Source organism: Diabrotica undecimpunctata, chromosome 6 (genome assembly GCF_040954645.1).
Source record: "Diabrotica undecimpunctata isolate CICGRU chromosome 6, icDiaUnde3, whole genome shotgun sequence".
Classification (NCBI taxonomy): Eukaryota; Metazoa; Arthropoda; class Insecta; order Coleoptera; family Chrysomelidae; genus Diabrotica; species Diabrotica undecimpunctata.
This window is the reverse complement of record NC_092808.1, coordinates 138514986-138529973: the sequence shown is the minus strand read 5'-3', so window position 1 is coordinate 138529973 and position 14988 is coordinate 138514986. Positions and strand designations below refer to the sequence as shown.

Sequence of the window (14988 nt, the reverse complement as noted above, 5' to 3'; positions counted from 1 at the left end):
AAATATATTTTCTTAACCAAAATCGGCGTCATTTTAATATGCTGTCGTCTATATTAAATGAGGGTGACACCATTTTTCAAAATAATAATCGCATTTTTCTTCCATATACAAGAGAATACCCGTTTTCACTTTTCTTTTCTCTGTATTACTTTTGGTACTTCCTGTATCGACACTACTGCTCATATAAATAATAATGTATAGTTTAAAAGGAACCATTTTACTAATTGTCGTGGCGAGAACAATTAGTTAAAATGCATCCAGTTATAATAACTTTACTATTTTTATTTGCTGTTACAGTTGCAAATCCTGTAATATCTGTAGACAATAAAGAGGTAAGCTTTGATCGTTTTATCTAATAAGAGAGATTTTTAGTTTGTGTTTTTTCCATTCCGAAGAAAGGTAATTTGCAGAAACTTGCAATAAATGTAAATATGATTTAATAATAATGATGGAATTAGTTAACGAAATTTGAGGATATCTTCTAAAAAGAGCTAATAATTTTTATATTATTGTTATTTGTCATCTATTACCTATATATTAAATATCTTTGTTCCTTTTTTTTTCGAACTATGGTCGTTTTTCTTCTTTACTTTTGAGGATTAGGCTTCAAGTCGATTCCACCCTCACTCTTATCCCGCGTACTTTATATTTCTCAATCTGCATTACCTTGGTTCATTCTTTTAATATGTTGTCTTTATTTTAACGTATTGCATTGTATTCTATTATTTATAGAGAATATATTTAATTAGATTGTTGTCATTTTTATATTCTTTCAATATGTCTTCTTTTGTTTTCATTAAAATTTTTTTTCGTAGTACTGTATTCTTTGGTTTTTTTTTTAATTTCGTGCCAAGTTCCACGACCATAGGTTAAAATTGGTGCTTTAAATACTTAACAAAATTGAATTTTTGTTTCTTTTCTTGTTTAATTTTGTGTTGTTTGGATTGTGCCATACATCAACTAATATTTATGTATCTTGTTGGTAATGTCTTTTTCTTCTTTATAACTTAAATCACATCCTAAAAAGTTAAAGTGTAATACTTGTTTTAGAGGCTCTTCATTTATTGTTATCTTGGTTCGTATATTTTTCTTTAAAAAGCTATAACTTTCGTCGTTTTCACTGATATTTTTAAGTTATAAATATAGCCTACTTGATTCAAGCTGGTGGATTCAAGCTAGTACAATTTGGTTATCTGGAAAAAAACTGCATTTATATGTTTCTTTGATTGTATGATTTTTATTTTCTCACAAAATCATTAATATATGTGTTAAATAAAGTGGGTGATGAATGCTTTCCTTGTTTAAATCCCCTATTGATTGTTACTGATTCAGTTTTATATTGTACGGCATTTAAAATAATCTCTGTATTGTTGTTCTTCTTCTTCATGTGCCACCTCCTCTAAGAAGGTTGGCAACCATCATGGCAATTCGCACTTTCGATACCGCTGCCCTAAAGAGGTCAGCATAAGTGCAGTTAAACCAAGCTCTCAATTTGTTTAACCAGGAGTTGCGTCTTCTTCCGCGACTCCTTCTACCCTGTATTCTTCATTGCATTATTAATTGCAACAAGTTATAACGCTCGCCCCTCATGACATGTCCCAGATATTGCAGTTTTCTGACTTCAATTGTATTTCAAACCAACCTCTTTATCTTTTCCCATTCTTCTCAATACCTCGACATTCGTGACTCTATCCACTTAACTTATTCTTAATATCCTTCTGTAGGCCCATAACTCGAAGGCCTCTAATCTGTCCGAAACATCTTTCTTTAATGTCCAAGTCTTCAACAAATAAAATAATACGGAGAACACGTAGCATCTCAGAAGTATTATCTTTAAAGAAATTGAAATGTCCCTGCTGCAGAGTACTTTTTAAGTTTGTTGAAAGAATTTCTTGCCTTTCCTATTCTTGCCTTAATCTATTCTGTGTACTCATTATTTTCGTTACTTATTGTACCCAGATATTTATATTTTTTAACTTTTTTAATTTGTTCTCCACGTATTGTTATGTTTTCTTGGTACCACTTTGTCAACCATTTGATATAAATCCTCAAGATATTCCGCTAATATAATAGTGTCTTCGCCAAACCGTATATTATTGATTGGTCGACCATTTACTTTTGTTCCCATAGTTAGTTCTTCTAGTGCTACCTGGATTATTTCCTCCTAATACAAATTAAACAAAGTAGGAGACAGGATACTGCCCTGCCTGACGCCCCTCTCAATCTGTATTTCATTTGAAAAGACGTTGTTCTCTTTTACCATAGCGATTTGATTATAATAGATAGCGCTAATGATCCCGATGTCTCTCATTTTTTTTTAATAAAGAAATAACCTTTGCAGTTGTTTTATTTATCTGATACATTTTTTTTTCTTCAAAAGTTCGTTCAATTAGTGTAAGATTCTAAAATGTAGTATTAAGCCACCATATTTATCAAATCTGAGCCTGTAACTTCACGATTTTTCATTTTTTTAGGCCTCTGGTAGTTCTTTTATTGTTATCAGATCACTTGTATAAGGACCTTCATTGTAATTTGTGTCAGTTGTATATAAACTTTGTTTCTTCTTACTATTCTAACTATTCTTGCACTGTTCATAATTGAAGACACGGGTGCAAAAATCCATTTTATCCAGGTCTTTTTGATCATTTTTTTAGGAGAAGCACAAAACTGTTTTACCACGAATTCCATTACTTTCCTTATTTTATTGATATGTAGGGGTAAAATCTAGTAAATAACTTGTATATAATATATCACAAAATACGATTTTCTGAAAATTTGATTGGATAGTAATATCATAAAAAAAAATGTTCGAGCGGTCCCTTTTTTGCACCGGAAAACCAAAAAAATATTGAAAAACAAATTAAAATGCGATTTATTAAAAAAACATTATTGGGAAATTGCATCCACTATAAATTTGCAGCATGTATTTTTTACCAGCTTGTAGGGAGCTTTGTAACTACCTACCTACATTACGGGAGTTGAAATTTCGATTCCAAGCCTTACTTCAAAGGAGTTTTGATGGATGTATCTCCATAGGTAGGGTTCTTTACAGTGACCGTTGAATAATAAGGATTCTTGTGTTGGGCAAATACAGCTCCAGAGAAATAAAAACATATTAACGGTGATTTAACAGTTTATAATGAAAACTTTAGAGTAGAAAGGCTTAACGCGGCCGTATGTTATTATACAATCTCAAATACACTTTTTGCTTTATAACATATATACGAAAATACCGGTTTGAGAAGTACCCGAATTTTTACATGGTTTCGCTGAGCGAAGCGTAAGACACGCTTTGCACTTGACTGTTTGATACGTGAATTGATAATTTACTACTGTCGTGGTAAATAACTATTCTACACTAAGTAAATGTGAATATAAATTTAGTCTAAAGATTTATACAATACATAACTTTATTTTTATTATTTTATATTTTTAAAACCTAATATGTTTGTTTCCGGAACAATTCTCTCTCATTTCCTTTTCTCCTTTTCAATCAATCCGAAGCTGTGGTTACAAGAAAGGAAACTATGTCCTGGTTCAGGATACCTGTATAATTTAAGCAAATTTATTAGTATTTGTAAGAGTGTAAAAATAACTGAGCCATGGTTTGGGTTTTACTAACGAGCTGAAGTTATCAGAATATAGGTATAATTTTGTCTGTTAATGATTAAAAATTTTCAAGAAAATAATATAAAAAGCTAACGATATAATTAGCTCATCTTTAGGCTATGGTTTTATCGTACATAAAAAAAATACGATTCTCCAGAACTGGCTGCAAAGACACAAAAGTTATATTCTCACAGCTGCCGTTGTGGAAAAAAAACATCTCCACTGGGTACATGGGGGAGAGGCATATTCTATTGATAATATAATGCTAACAGTTCCATCTCATCTTTGTTCTCCGAAATCTCTGCAATAGTCTCTTTCATTTTTGTGTAAAAATAATTTGCCTTCTTTATACAGAGTTATTTCAGTTATTAGATTTCTTTTTACTTCTCCATCTATTTATGCTAATATAAGATTGTGCAGTCTGTAACAAGCCTGGCAAGTGTCCTACTGTGGCTTTCCAAATGAGTAGTTAGAAGTTGAAATAAAGTGCCTACAAAAATAGTCGTAAGTTACTTTAGGCTTTACTTTCTCATCGTTCTGGATAGCAATGTATACAGGGTGGTCCTTAAGTAATTGTACAAACAGAAACCGTAGGTTCTGCACTTTAAAATATTACGATTTAAGCCGACTTGCTTTAATAAAATGTTGATATTAAGAAAGATATTAAGAGTTAAAGTGGAAATTTAAAATTTTATTTTTCGCTATTACTTTTACGTTTGTAAATATTTTTTGACAAAAATTTACAGTTGGATGCTTTTGAGTAGGATAAATTATAATTTTATACTTACTTTAATGTAACTAATAGAGGGCGCCACATATGCCACATGTGTGGCATAAATTTGCACTTAACTTTTTTGCTCTTTAAGTTAGCTTTATTTGTGTTAAAAAATATTAAAGATACATTATTTTTACAAAGAAAAGGTATACTTGTTAGTAACCTGAAAATTCAACCGTTTTCGAGATAAATGTATTTTATAAGTCAGCTGCACAATAATTATTAGTTTGATATTTGTGCGGTAAAGCACTGAATACTTGTAGATAAGCATTATTCATAGTTTATTCCTATTAAAACAACTTAAAGATGATAATGTAACATCACAAAATGCTTTGTTATGGGTGCTAAATGTCTTAATGAAGAAAATATATTTCATCTTCTTTAGGTGCCGTGTCCGTATTCAGATGTTCGCCGTCATTATGTTTACAATTTCCCTTTGCTATCGCTTCTTAAGTTTCTATAATGGCGTTGTATTACTTTTTCTCTATTGTAAAATGCTAAAAACTCAAAATATGTGGTTTATGCAAGATGGTACACCACCACATTCTAGAGAGAAGGCAGTTAGAACATACTTAAATATAACTTTTCTGAACGTTGGATTGGTCGTGGTAGTCATATTCCTTGACAATGTGGTAAGATATTGATATAATTCATAAATAATCCGAAAAGAATACTTATTGTTCATTACGTAAATTGTTTACCCATTTTTATCAGGAAAAATAGAAACTAGAGCACAGGTATTGAATAACACATATGTGTCCTATTTCATAACACTTTTGAACAAATCTATCGTGAAAGACTCGGCATTTTTACAAAAACCTCATAGTTGTCCTAATAACCAATATTGTTTTAAATATAGTAAACACACAGGCAATTTAGTTCTGCATAATATTAGTTCGCTAGTAAATCATAATAATCCATTTGTTCAAGATGTAATTATAGTTACTCGTAAGCTGTAACGTAATCCTATAAATAAGTAATGTCATCGATAGGTTATTCCGTGTGTATATAAGTAACCAATGAACGAGATACATCATATTTAATACATTATTTAACTTTTGCGACAAATAAGATGTAGTTCCATAATATACCATAAGATTTGGATTCGTATCCAAAATAATATATTCATCCATTATACATTATAGCCTCCACGTAGCCCCGAATTTAATCCGCTTGATTTTGGTGTATGGACCGCATTAAAACAACGTGTCTATAAGAATCCCATAAACATTCGCAACCAACTATAGGAAGAAATAAATACTGCAGCAGTTTCTTTAGAACCAATGATGCTATTTAATATGAGACGATCTTTTATGGAATATATTGAAAACTGAATTAAAGAAAATGGTGGACATATCGAACACTTACTTTGACAAAAAGTTATTTTATTTAGTTTAACTATTTATTAATTTAGTTTGTAAACAAAATGTTTTTATTATGACTTTAATTTAACATAAAACGTAAAATGTTTGATGTAAAATCCTATTATTCTGTTATTTTGTCAAATCCTATTATTAATTATCCTGCTGATATATTTATTTTATTTAATATTTCGTTACCTATTAACTTTAGTTAAAGGTATTTTATACCAAAATTCAGAAGTATTAATGTTTTTGTCTATTTTTTCTTCGTTGCCTGGAGTAATTGCCTTACATCAGATTTATGCAGCTGATTTTTAAAATGCGATTATCTCGAAAACTGTTGAGTTTTGAAGTTATTAACGAGTATATCTTTTTTTTGTTAAAATAATGTGTCTTTAATTATTTTTATCCCAAATACAAGTAACTTAAAGAGCAAAAAAGTTAAGTGCAAATTTATACCACATATGTGGCATAAGTAGCGCCCTCTATCAGTTACATCAAAGTGTGCATCAAATTATAATTTCTCATATTTAAAATTACAAAGTTAATAGCAAATTTAAAGTAAATTTTTATACATAAATGTTTACAAACATGAAAGTTATAGCGAAAAATAAAATTTTAATTTTGCACTTTAACACCCTGTATCTTTCTTAATATTAACATTGTATTAAAGCAATTTGGCTTAAATCGTAATATTTTAAATTGTAGAATCTACTGTTTCTTTTTGTACAATTACTTAAGGACCACCCTGTACGGGTGGTGGTACTTTTGAAGATAAAGCCAATGCCTGTTTTGCATATTCGGCTCAGTTGACAAATAAAACTTGTTTTTATTTTTAGTGCTTCTATAGTACGACGATCTTTCAAGCGCTTGGTAATCGGTTTTGCTCTTTTCTTACTTCTTCTTCTTTCAGTAACCTGTCCGTTTATTGAACGTTGGTGATCATATTGGCAATAATAACTTTGTTTACGGCGGCTCTAAATAAATTAGCGGTGGTCTCTTGATACCATTCTCGGAGATTTCGGAGCCAGGATGTTCTTCGTCGGCCTGGACCTCTCCTTCCGGCGATCTTACCCTGTATTATGAGGTGTAGAAGGTTATACCTCTCTGGATGTCTCATTACATGTCCGAAATATTGTAACTTTCGAATTTTTTCTTTTCTTACTAACGCCTTTTAATCAACAAAAAGTATTTTTACAAACCCTGTTTTAAGTTGTGCCGAGTTTTATATTGTCTTCACAGAAACAATTGTAAAAATGTTTAAAAGGTTATTAGAAAACAAAAATCCAATTAAATGGATTAGAATTACCAGAACGAGCGTTTTTGTCGTATCAGACAGTGAACGTCAGTACCATCATCAGTGAACTTAAAAACACTTATCAGAAAACAGTGGAGATGTTTAGTTTGTATATTAAATGTTTAAAATTATAAATTAAAACAACACGTAATAGATGTTAAAAGATTTACTTTCCGGGAATGCAATGGCCCTACTAGAAACTACATTCACATCTGAGTTGTTCAGAAGACGTCAGCCAACTTTGTCCACCAAAGATTTGAAAACTTTAAAGATTACCAACTGAAAAAAAAAGCTAGGAACAGATCAGAATGGAGAAAGATCATAGAACAAACAAGGACCCACAAAAGGTTGTTGGGTTAATAATGATAATGATATTTACATAATATTTATTTGTTTTTTTGTGCGAGATATGGTTCAATTCTCTGGTAACTTACTTTTCGTATTTAAAATTTTTTGTTGGTAGCAGTCTCAGAGGTTCATTTGGTTCAGGCGTTTTCTTTTGCTGATTTTTGATTTTTACTGTTAAAAAACTTTTTAGCGCTTCATATATATGTAGTTACCAAAATATAAACATCAAAATATTAAAATCTATGCATATTTATTTTAAATGTAAGTATGTTTCAGAGTAATAACGAACTATTTCGAAATGATCCAAGTTTAAAGGCAGATGGAAAATTTTTGGAAAACGTAAATTCCATAATACGAAATGCTAAATCTTTAGAAGATCCATTGTATAAAGATGAACCAGAAGAATCAAGAAGTATAAGTTCACAATTTGAAGGTAAATTAATTTTAATCATAAAATTTCTCTTTTTTTTTTCGAATCGGCTAATCTAGGATAAGTACAGTAAGTACTAGATCTATGACAGGTATTTGATTACTTACTGCATTACACAATTAATTTGTTAAATAAATATGTATCTTATCTTCCAAACATGAGGGAGTTTAAGCCTCGATACATATGATTTTAATACCTGGGATTAAAACATTTCAAGAAATTCAATATGGAAATAACTTAATCATATCTTAATATCTTATATTAACATATTTAACATTTTAATGAATCTGTTGTCGTTTATTTATTGACAGTTTGGTCTAGGTAGATATATTTTATAATTTCTTCTTCTTATTTTAGCGGAGAAACGTTAATCTCTGGCACAAGTTTGTCAAATTGTCCGAGAGTTTTTATAGATATTCTTGATTATTTTCTTACTTTAGACTTGCCCCTGAGTGGCTTTTCAATTTGTTGATCATTTCCTATCAGCCACGTCTAAGCCTTGTTTCTTGCAGAATATCTGCTCAGACAACACAATGGTTCTCGGCACGTAAAGGTTTCTTTCAAGCCTTTTTGCCAACAAACCTGCTCGTTTATTCACCTGCTCATATTAAAGACATTTTATTGTCTTTGGCCAGGTTGTTGAAAAGATCTTTTCAGTTTCTCACCAGTTTTGAGTTGGTAAGTGGTTTCTTTACGGCTACAATATCCGCTTGCTAGCTGAATAAATGTTGATCCTCTTTTCTTTGAGGTCCCCGTCCATAATTTCATTAATGCAGTTCACCAAAACAAAACTTTCCGACCACATGTTAGTTTTGGTAAAAATTCACTTTAATTGAATATGAATTAGAACAACAGAAACTGAACATACTCCTGAAACTCCAGAATTAACATTAAATGTATTAACACAAATAACAGAATCTGAGATAAAGGAAGCCATAACAAAAATAGAAAGAAAAAATAATAACAAATAAGTTATGAAAATGCTTAAATAAGTATTCCTGCGCAAACTTTTTACCAGAAGATTATGTATCGATACTTTCATCGTAGTTAGCAGATAGCAGCGAAATCTATTAAATACAATAAACCAGCTTACTTATATTTTATAGACATGAGTACATCCATTATGAAATACCAACCAAAAGACATAAAAAAGATAAACTCAAACTATCTAAAAGACATACATAATAGGTTTTCTTTCATTTTTGGCCTTCAGGGGTGGTAGGGTGAGGGGAAATGACGAGGAAGTAGGGAAACATGTGGCAGAAGCAACCAGAGCAGCGGGATCTCTTAACGATACAATCAGGAGAAACAACACTTAAAAACAGAAACAAAAGTAAATATAGTTTTTAATCTGACCTGGCATGATATACTGGGTGTTTCAAAAAGGTATGTCATAAATTAAATCACGCATTCTGTGGACAAAAATAAATTGATTGACATTTTATAATAAAAATGGACACGTTACTTTCTTGTTCTAAAAGCATTTTTCATAAAAAAAAAAACAACAAAATCTAAGCGCACAGAAAAATTTTAAGGGGGGTGTGTAGCGCTAAATCCCCATAAAATTTTGAGTACGTTCAAATCAAATGAATTTTGTGGCATCATTAGTTTACCACATTATTTTTAAAATTTTTTTGCCTCTTATCACTTTTTTCAAAAAACAGTTTTTATTGAGTTACGGCCCTTTTCATTAACCTTTAAAAACTTACGTGCAACTAAATAAATGGCTGAAATGAATTAACAAGTACAAAAAATGTCTATAACCTCTATAAATATGATAGTACAATAAATGTTCAAAATGACCCCCATTTTCTTCAATACCCATTCAGTATCGTTTTAAGGAAAACCGAATGCGCTGAAAAATCATATTTTTTTGACGAAATTCATTTGCAGCTTTAATTATTCTAACCCTTAATTGTTGTTCGTCCTCTATCAATCTATTAATCAATCCACCGACCAGGATAATGCCTGCAAAGGTATTCCCGGACTTCATTACTGTAATGCCGTGGAGCGCCATCTTGTAGAAACCACATATTTTGCCTTATTGCAATATTTACTTCTTCCAAATACTCTTGTAAATCGTTTGCCAAGAACTGCAAATAATTATCACCATTTAAATTGTCGAGAAGAAATACTGGGCCGATTAGATTGTTATCCACAATTCCTGCCCAAATATTAAATTTAAAAGTCCTTTGGTGATGAGTCGTTTTTTTGGCGTGAGGATTTTCGTCGGCCCAAATGTGCTTGTTATGATGGTATGTTATTCTATTTCTACTGAAGGTAGCCTCAGTTGAGCAGCTATTACCCTTGTACTTGTTCCAGGGACTTCTTTAATGATTTCTAAAATATCTTCATCAGTTGCATCCATTATTGGACAACTATTGCCAGCCACTTGCGGTTAAAATGTACCCGTTTCCCGTAAACGACGATCAATGGTCAGAAATAATCGTCTATCGGGTGTATTTCGATTATGGTATTTTACTGCATAAGGCCTTGCGGCTGCTGCACTATTTCCTTGACATTCACCTACGATGTTCCCGATAGTTTATTGAAATCATAATTTAATCTGATCCAACTTACACAAAGTTAAATGCATATCTGCCATTTCTTGAAATGTGTAGGCCATTGTATTATCAAAATTTTTAATATTAATCTTATTCACACAATAAATAACAGCTTCAAATTATTGACTATTATTGACAGAACTGTTTGTAATTATTGTATCCGTAGAAACTAATTGTAATTTTATGGCCAATTAGGAAAAAACTAGTTTTTCGAAAAAGTGATAGGAGGCAAAAACTTTTTAAAAATAATGTAGTAAACTAATGATGCCACAAAATTCATTTAATTTGAACGTACTCAAAAGTTTGGAGGGATTTAGGGCTGCACTGCACTGCAATTTTTGATGATAGTTCTTGCAAATATAAATTTACATATTATTTTAATCAAATTATGTTTTTCATTATTCTATTTTACTTTAAAAAATGATTATTTTTTTTTCTTTAAGGTCGTAAGAAGAAGATCAAGAAAATCAAGAAGACCATCAAGAAAGCCTTTCTTCCAATTTTAATCTTCATCTTGGTTAAAGCCATTATCTTGATACCTTTAGCTTTAGCGATTTTAGGTTTCAAGGCTTGGAACGCTTTACAATTATCCTTCGTGTCATTCGTAACAGGTCTGGGACTAGCGATTTGGAAATTTTGCACAAAAGTGAGCCACGATGACCACGTACCAGTGGTCCATAGTGGCTGGGAGTTAGACAGAGGCGATAATGCTCATTTGTTAGCATATAGTGGATACGTTCCTCAGTAATTTGTATTGAGATTAGTAATTTATTTATTTATTAAATAGTTAAGATTATCTTATTTTTGTTTTTATTCACGCATTTACTCTCTAACACCTACATAATATACGGTCAAGTAAGTTAAGGGAATACTTAAGTATTAGAAAATCTTTAGCAACCTTAATGACAGGTATAGATTGTTGTAATTTGTCAAGTTCTGGACTGAAATGAGAACTATTAAAGGTACAGGTTCAGATGAATTACCAATAGAAATAATTCAACTTATTAAATATAATAGCTTAACAAAGATTGCGCAACCATTTAATATCATTTAGAAATCTGGTATAATACCAAAAGAATGTCTATTAACAATACTAATAACCATACCGAAAAACCCAAACTGAAAAGCAATGCTTGAAACACCGGACCATCAGTCTCACATGTCGTATATTAACAGTATTTTTTAAAATCATTTATCGGAAGATATACAAAAAATGAGAAGCTGACATTGGACACACACAATTTAGCTTTAGAAACGGACTAGGAACCACAGAAGGATTATTTACTTTAAATGTCTTAACCCTTAAGTACCATGGCGGGGTCAAAATTGACCTCCCGCGTTTTTAATGCCAAGTTTCGCTACCGAAACATAGATTGAGCATTGCGCGCTTTCTGATAATCTTCGACCGGTAGGTGATTTATTGATCTACGAAAATTCCGTTAGTTTATCTGTTACTACTGCAGAGTTAGTCACGCGTAGGGTCAATTTTGACCCGCTTATGGTATAAGTGTTTCTAGTGCAATTAACGAGTAATTTGAAATGGCGGGGTGTAGTCGCAATAAACGTCCTCTGACACAGAAAGAACTTGAAGAGGAGGGACAAAAAATTATGGACAATGGACTAGATAGTGACAGTGAGTTTTTAGACCAGGCTATTGAACAAAGTGATCACGAAACAGACAGTGAAGAGGAATGGGACGATGATGACGAAAAAAATTGGCAAATTAATAATTCCGAAACTGGTAGTGAATATTCGGGTGAAGAAAGTGATATAGCTGACTCAAGGGATGTGTTTTATGGCAAAAATAGGTACAAGTGGTCAAAAACTTCTCCCACCTTTTCTCGTACACGTAAGCATAATTTAATTAGTCATTTACCTGGTGTTATTGGAAAAGCTCGAGCTAGTATGCCAGAGAAACCAGTTGATGCATGGGAATGTATTATTAGCCACGATATATTGCAAGAAATTCTTGAGAAAACCAATGAACGAATAACTAATATGGCTTCTAAATATAATCTACACAATTTATCGTGTCAATATACCAATCATCTTGACATAATTAAATTAAAGGCCTTCTTAGGCTTATTATATTTAGCTGGGGTATTTAAATCCAATAATGAAGATTTAAGGTGTTTATTTGGTACGTATGGTACTGGCCGTGATATATTTCGAGCAACCATGTCACTAAACCGATTTTATTTTTTGCTTGGAAGCCTTTGTTTTGACGACCCAGCTACTAGACAAGAACGTATTGCGCACGGAGATAAACTGGCAGCTATATCCAATATTTTTATTATGTTTATAATTAATTGCCAGTCCAATTATAGCTGTGGTGAATATCTTACAATAGATGAAATGCTTATTGCATTTAGAGGAAGGTGCCAATTCAGAATGTATCTCAAAAATAAGCCAGATAAATACGGTCTGAAAATTCAGTGTTTAGTAGACTCTAAGACACATTATTTGCTAAATGGTTTTATATATACTGGAAAAGATACACGCAGAGCAAACCCAAAAAAGTTATCCATCCCCACTCTAGATGTTTAGACACTTATTCCACCAATTTCTGGTACAAATAGAAACATAGCAGCAGATAATTGGTTTTCGTCCATTGAGCTCATAAAAGAACTGAGAAGCCATACAATTTCATGTTGGAACTCTAAAAAGAAATAAAAGGGGTTCCTGCTGAATTTCAACCCCAAAAAAACAGGCCACCTAATTCTGCCTTATTTGGTTTTACAGGAAGCGAGAGCCTTGTATTTTTTGTTCCTAGGAAAAATCGTGCAGTGTTGTTAGTGTCAACTATGCATCATTCCAATACAATGGTTAATGGGAAGCCAGAGATTATAAATTTTTACAAAGACAAAATATGTGGTGGGTTCATTGGATAAGAAATGTGCATGCTATAAAACTGGCAGAAGAACTCGTAGATGGCCTCAAGTAATATGGTTTCGCATTTTGGACATTGCAGGAATAAATGCTAACGTAATTTTTAATGGAGTTCAGCAAAATCAAATAATGGAAAGAAGATTGTTTCTAACCACTTTAGGTCAAGAACTTATTAAGGCCCATTTAACTCGTAGAGCTCAGCAAACTTGTTTACTGAGAGAAATTCGTAGTGCCATTTTTAAAGTTTCCGGACTTCAGGAACCAATGCCTGCCGCAAATCCAGAGCCACAATGACGAAAAAAGATGGGAAGGTGTAAAATATGTCCATATTCCAAAAACCAAAAGAAAGAAAGCTCATCGTGCGATAAATGTCGAGATTTTATTTGCAAAAATCATTCCCGCATACAGACGTTATGCATAAGCTGTGTTCAAAATTAAGGTAAAATCATGCTTCTCATTTTTGAGATACGAAATCTAAATCGATTTTTTTTATTTTAGGTAGGAGCTATGATACCTAGATTACACCATTGGATATAAAAAACTGCACATTTTTATTATTTTTCTTATAATTCGAGAAAGTGCATAGCTATGTTAATTTGACTGAATACAAAAGTTTTTTTTAAATAAAGTTATATCTAATTAACCATATTCGTTTATTTTTATATAAATGTGAAAGTAGCTGTAAACAAAATAATTTAAAATAAAACAAGTTAAAAAAAGAATATTTTTTGATACAAAAAACAATGGGGGGTCAAATTTGACCCTGCCATGGTACAAATGTTACTATTTTTGGCCATGGTAGTTAAGGGTTAACACAACGATGCTTAGACGTGAAACAAGACATATTTTCTAGACAACAAAGCATTTTTATCATATGGTATCCCACAAGGAACAGTCTTAGGACCAATTCTCTTCAATATCTTCATCAATGATGTATCCAGACTGAATATTACAGATAAGATAATAAGCTTTGCACATGACACACCTATTATCTATGAATAAAAATACTAATATGTTTTTGTACACACTTGACATGATATGACAAATTAAAGAATGAAAAAAAAAGTATTTTTGAATTGTGTAAACATTTATTTCCTAGCTGAACGCTTTCGGCTTACAAAAGTCATCTTCAGATCTACGGTCAAGTTTCTAAAGTATCACTACTAGAAGAGATCTCATTTGGAAAAAATACAGAAATTTTCTTTTTAGGCAATCTCTATTTTAAAATTTTAAATGAAAAAATAAAAAACACAAAAACGACTGAGCACTGGACTCCATAAAAACACATTAAAAAAATTTGGTTATGGTGCGAATGTCAGAATCTAACCATTTGTTGAAGTATTTATATCATCCTTTAATAAAGGCACCTTTACTTTGACATATATGCATGCGCAGTTGTGCGTCCTTTATTACTGTGCTTTAATAAAATAAACGCCTCCTGTATTTAAATTAAATACAGACCAGAGAACTTTTATTTAACGATTAACGGATTTAATGTCAAAACCTTAATTTGACGTAACCTGTCAAATTACGTGTAGAAAAAAAAAAACGCCTATACTCGGTTTGCTAATCCTAGTCCGAACTATCTAGTGAATTTAGTAATTATTTTTTTGCGAAGTTAGTTACTTTTTGACAGACTAGAAGTGGCTGGAAATTATTATACAACCAAGCACACGTGCTCATAGCCAATATTCATAGTAAACAAACGTAAATAA

The 14988-nt window shown here is 31.6% G+C and overlaps 1 protein-coding gene across 1 annotated transcript; it reads left to right on the top strand.

Annotated features, from left to right (window-relative positions):
* The first annotated feature begins 229 nt into the window (after positions 1 to 229).
* On the top strand, positions 230 to 11180 carry LOC140442873 (uncharacterized). Its single transcript, XM_072533836.1, has 3 exons — positions 230 to 332; positions 7667 to 7823; positions 10828 to 11180. The coding sequence occupies exons 1-3, from the start codon at positions 252 to 254 to the stop codon at positions 11130 to 11132; spliced, it is 543 nt and encodes a 180-aa protein (XP_072389937.1). The 5' UTR covers positions 230 to 251; the 3' UTR covers positions 11133 to 11180.
* Positions 11181 to 14988: the final 3808 nt, after the last annotated feature.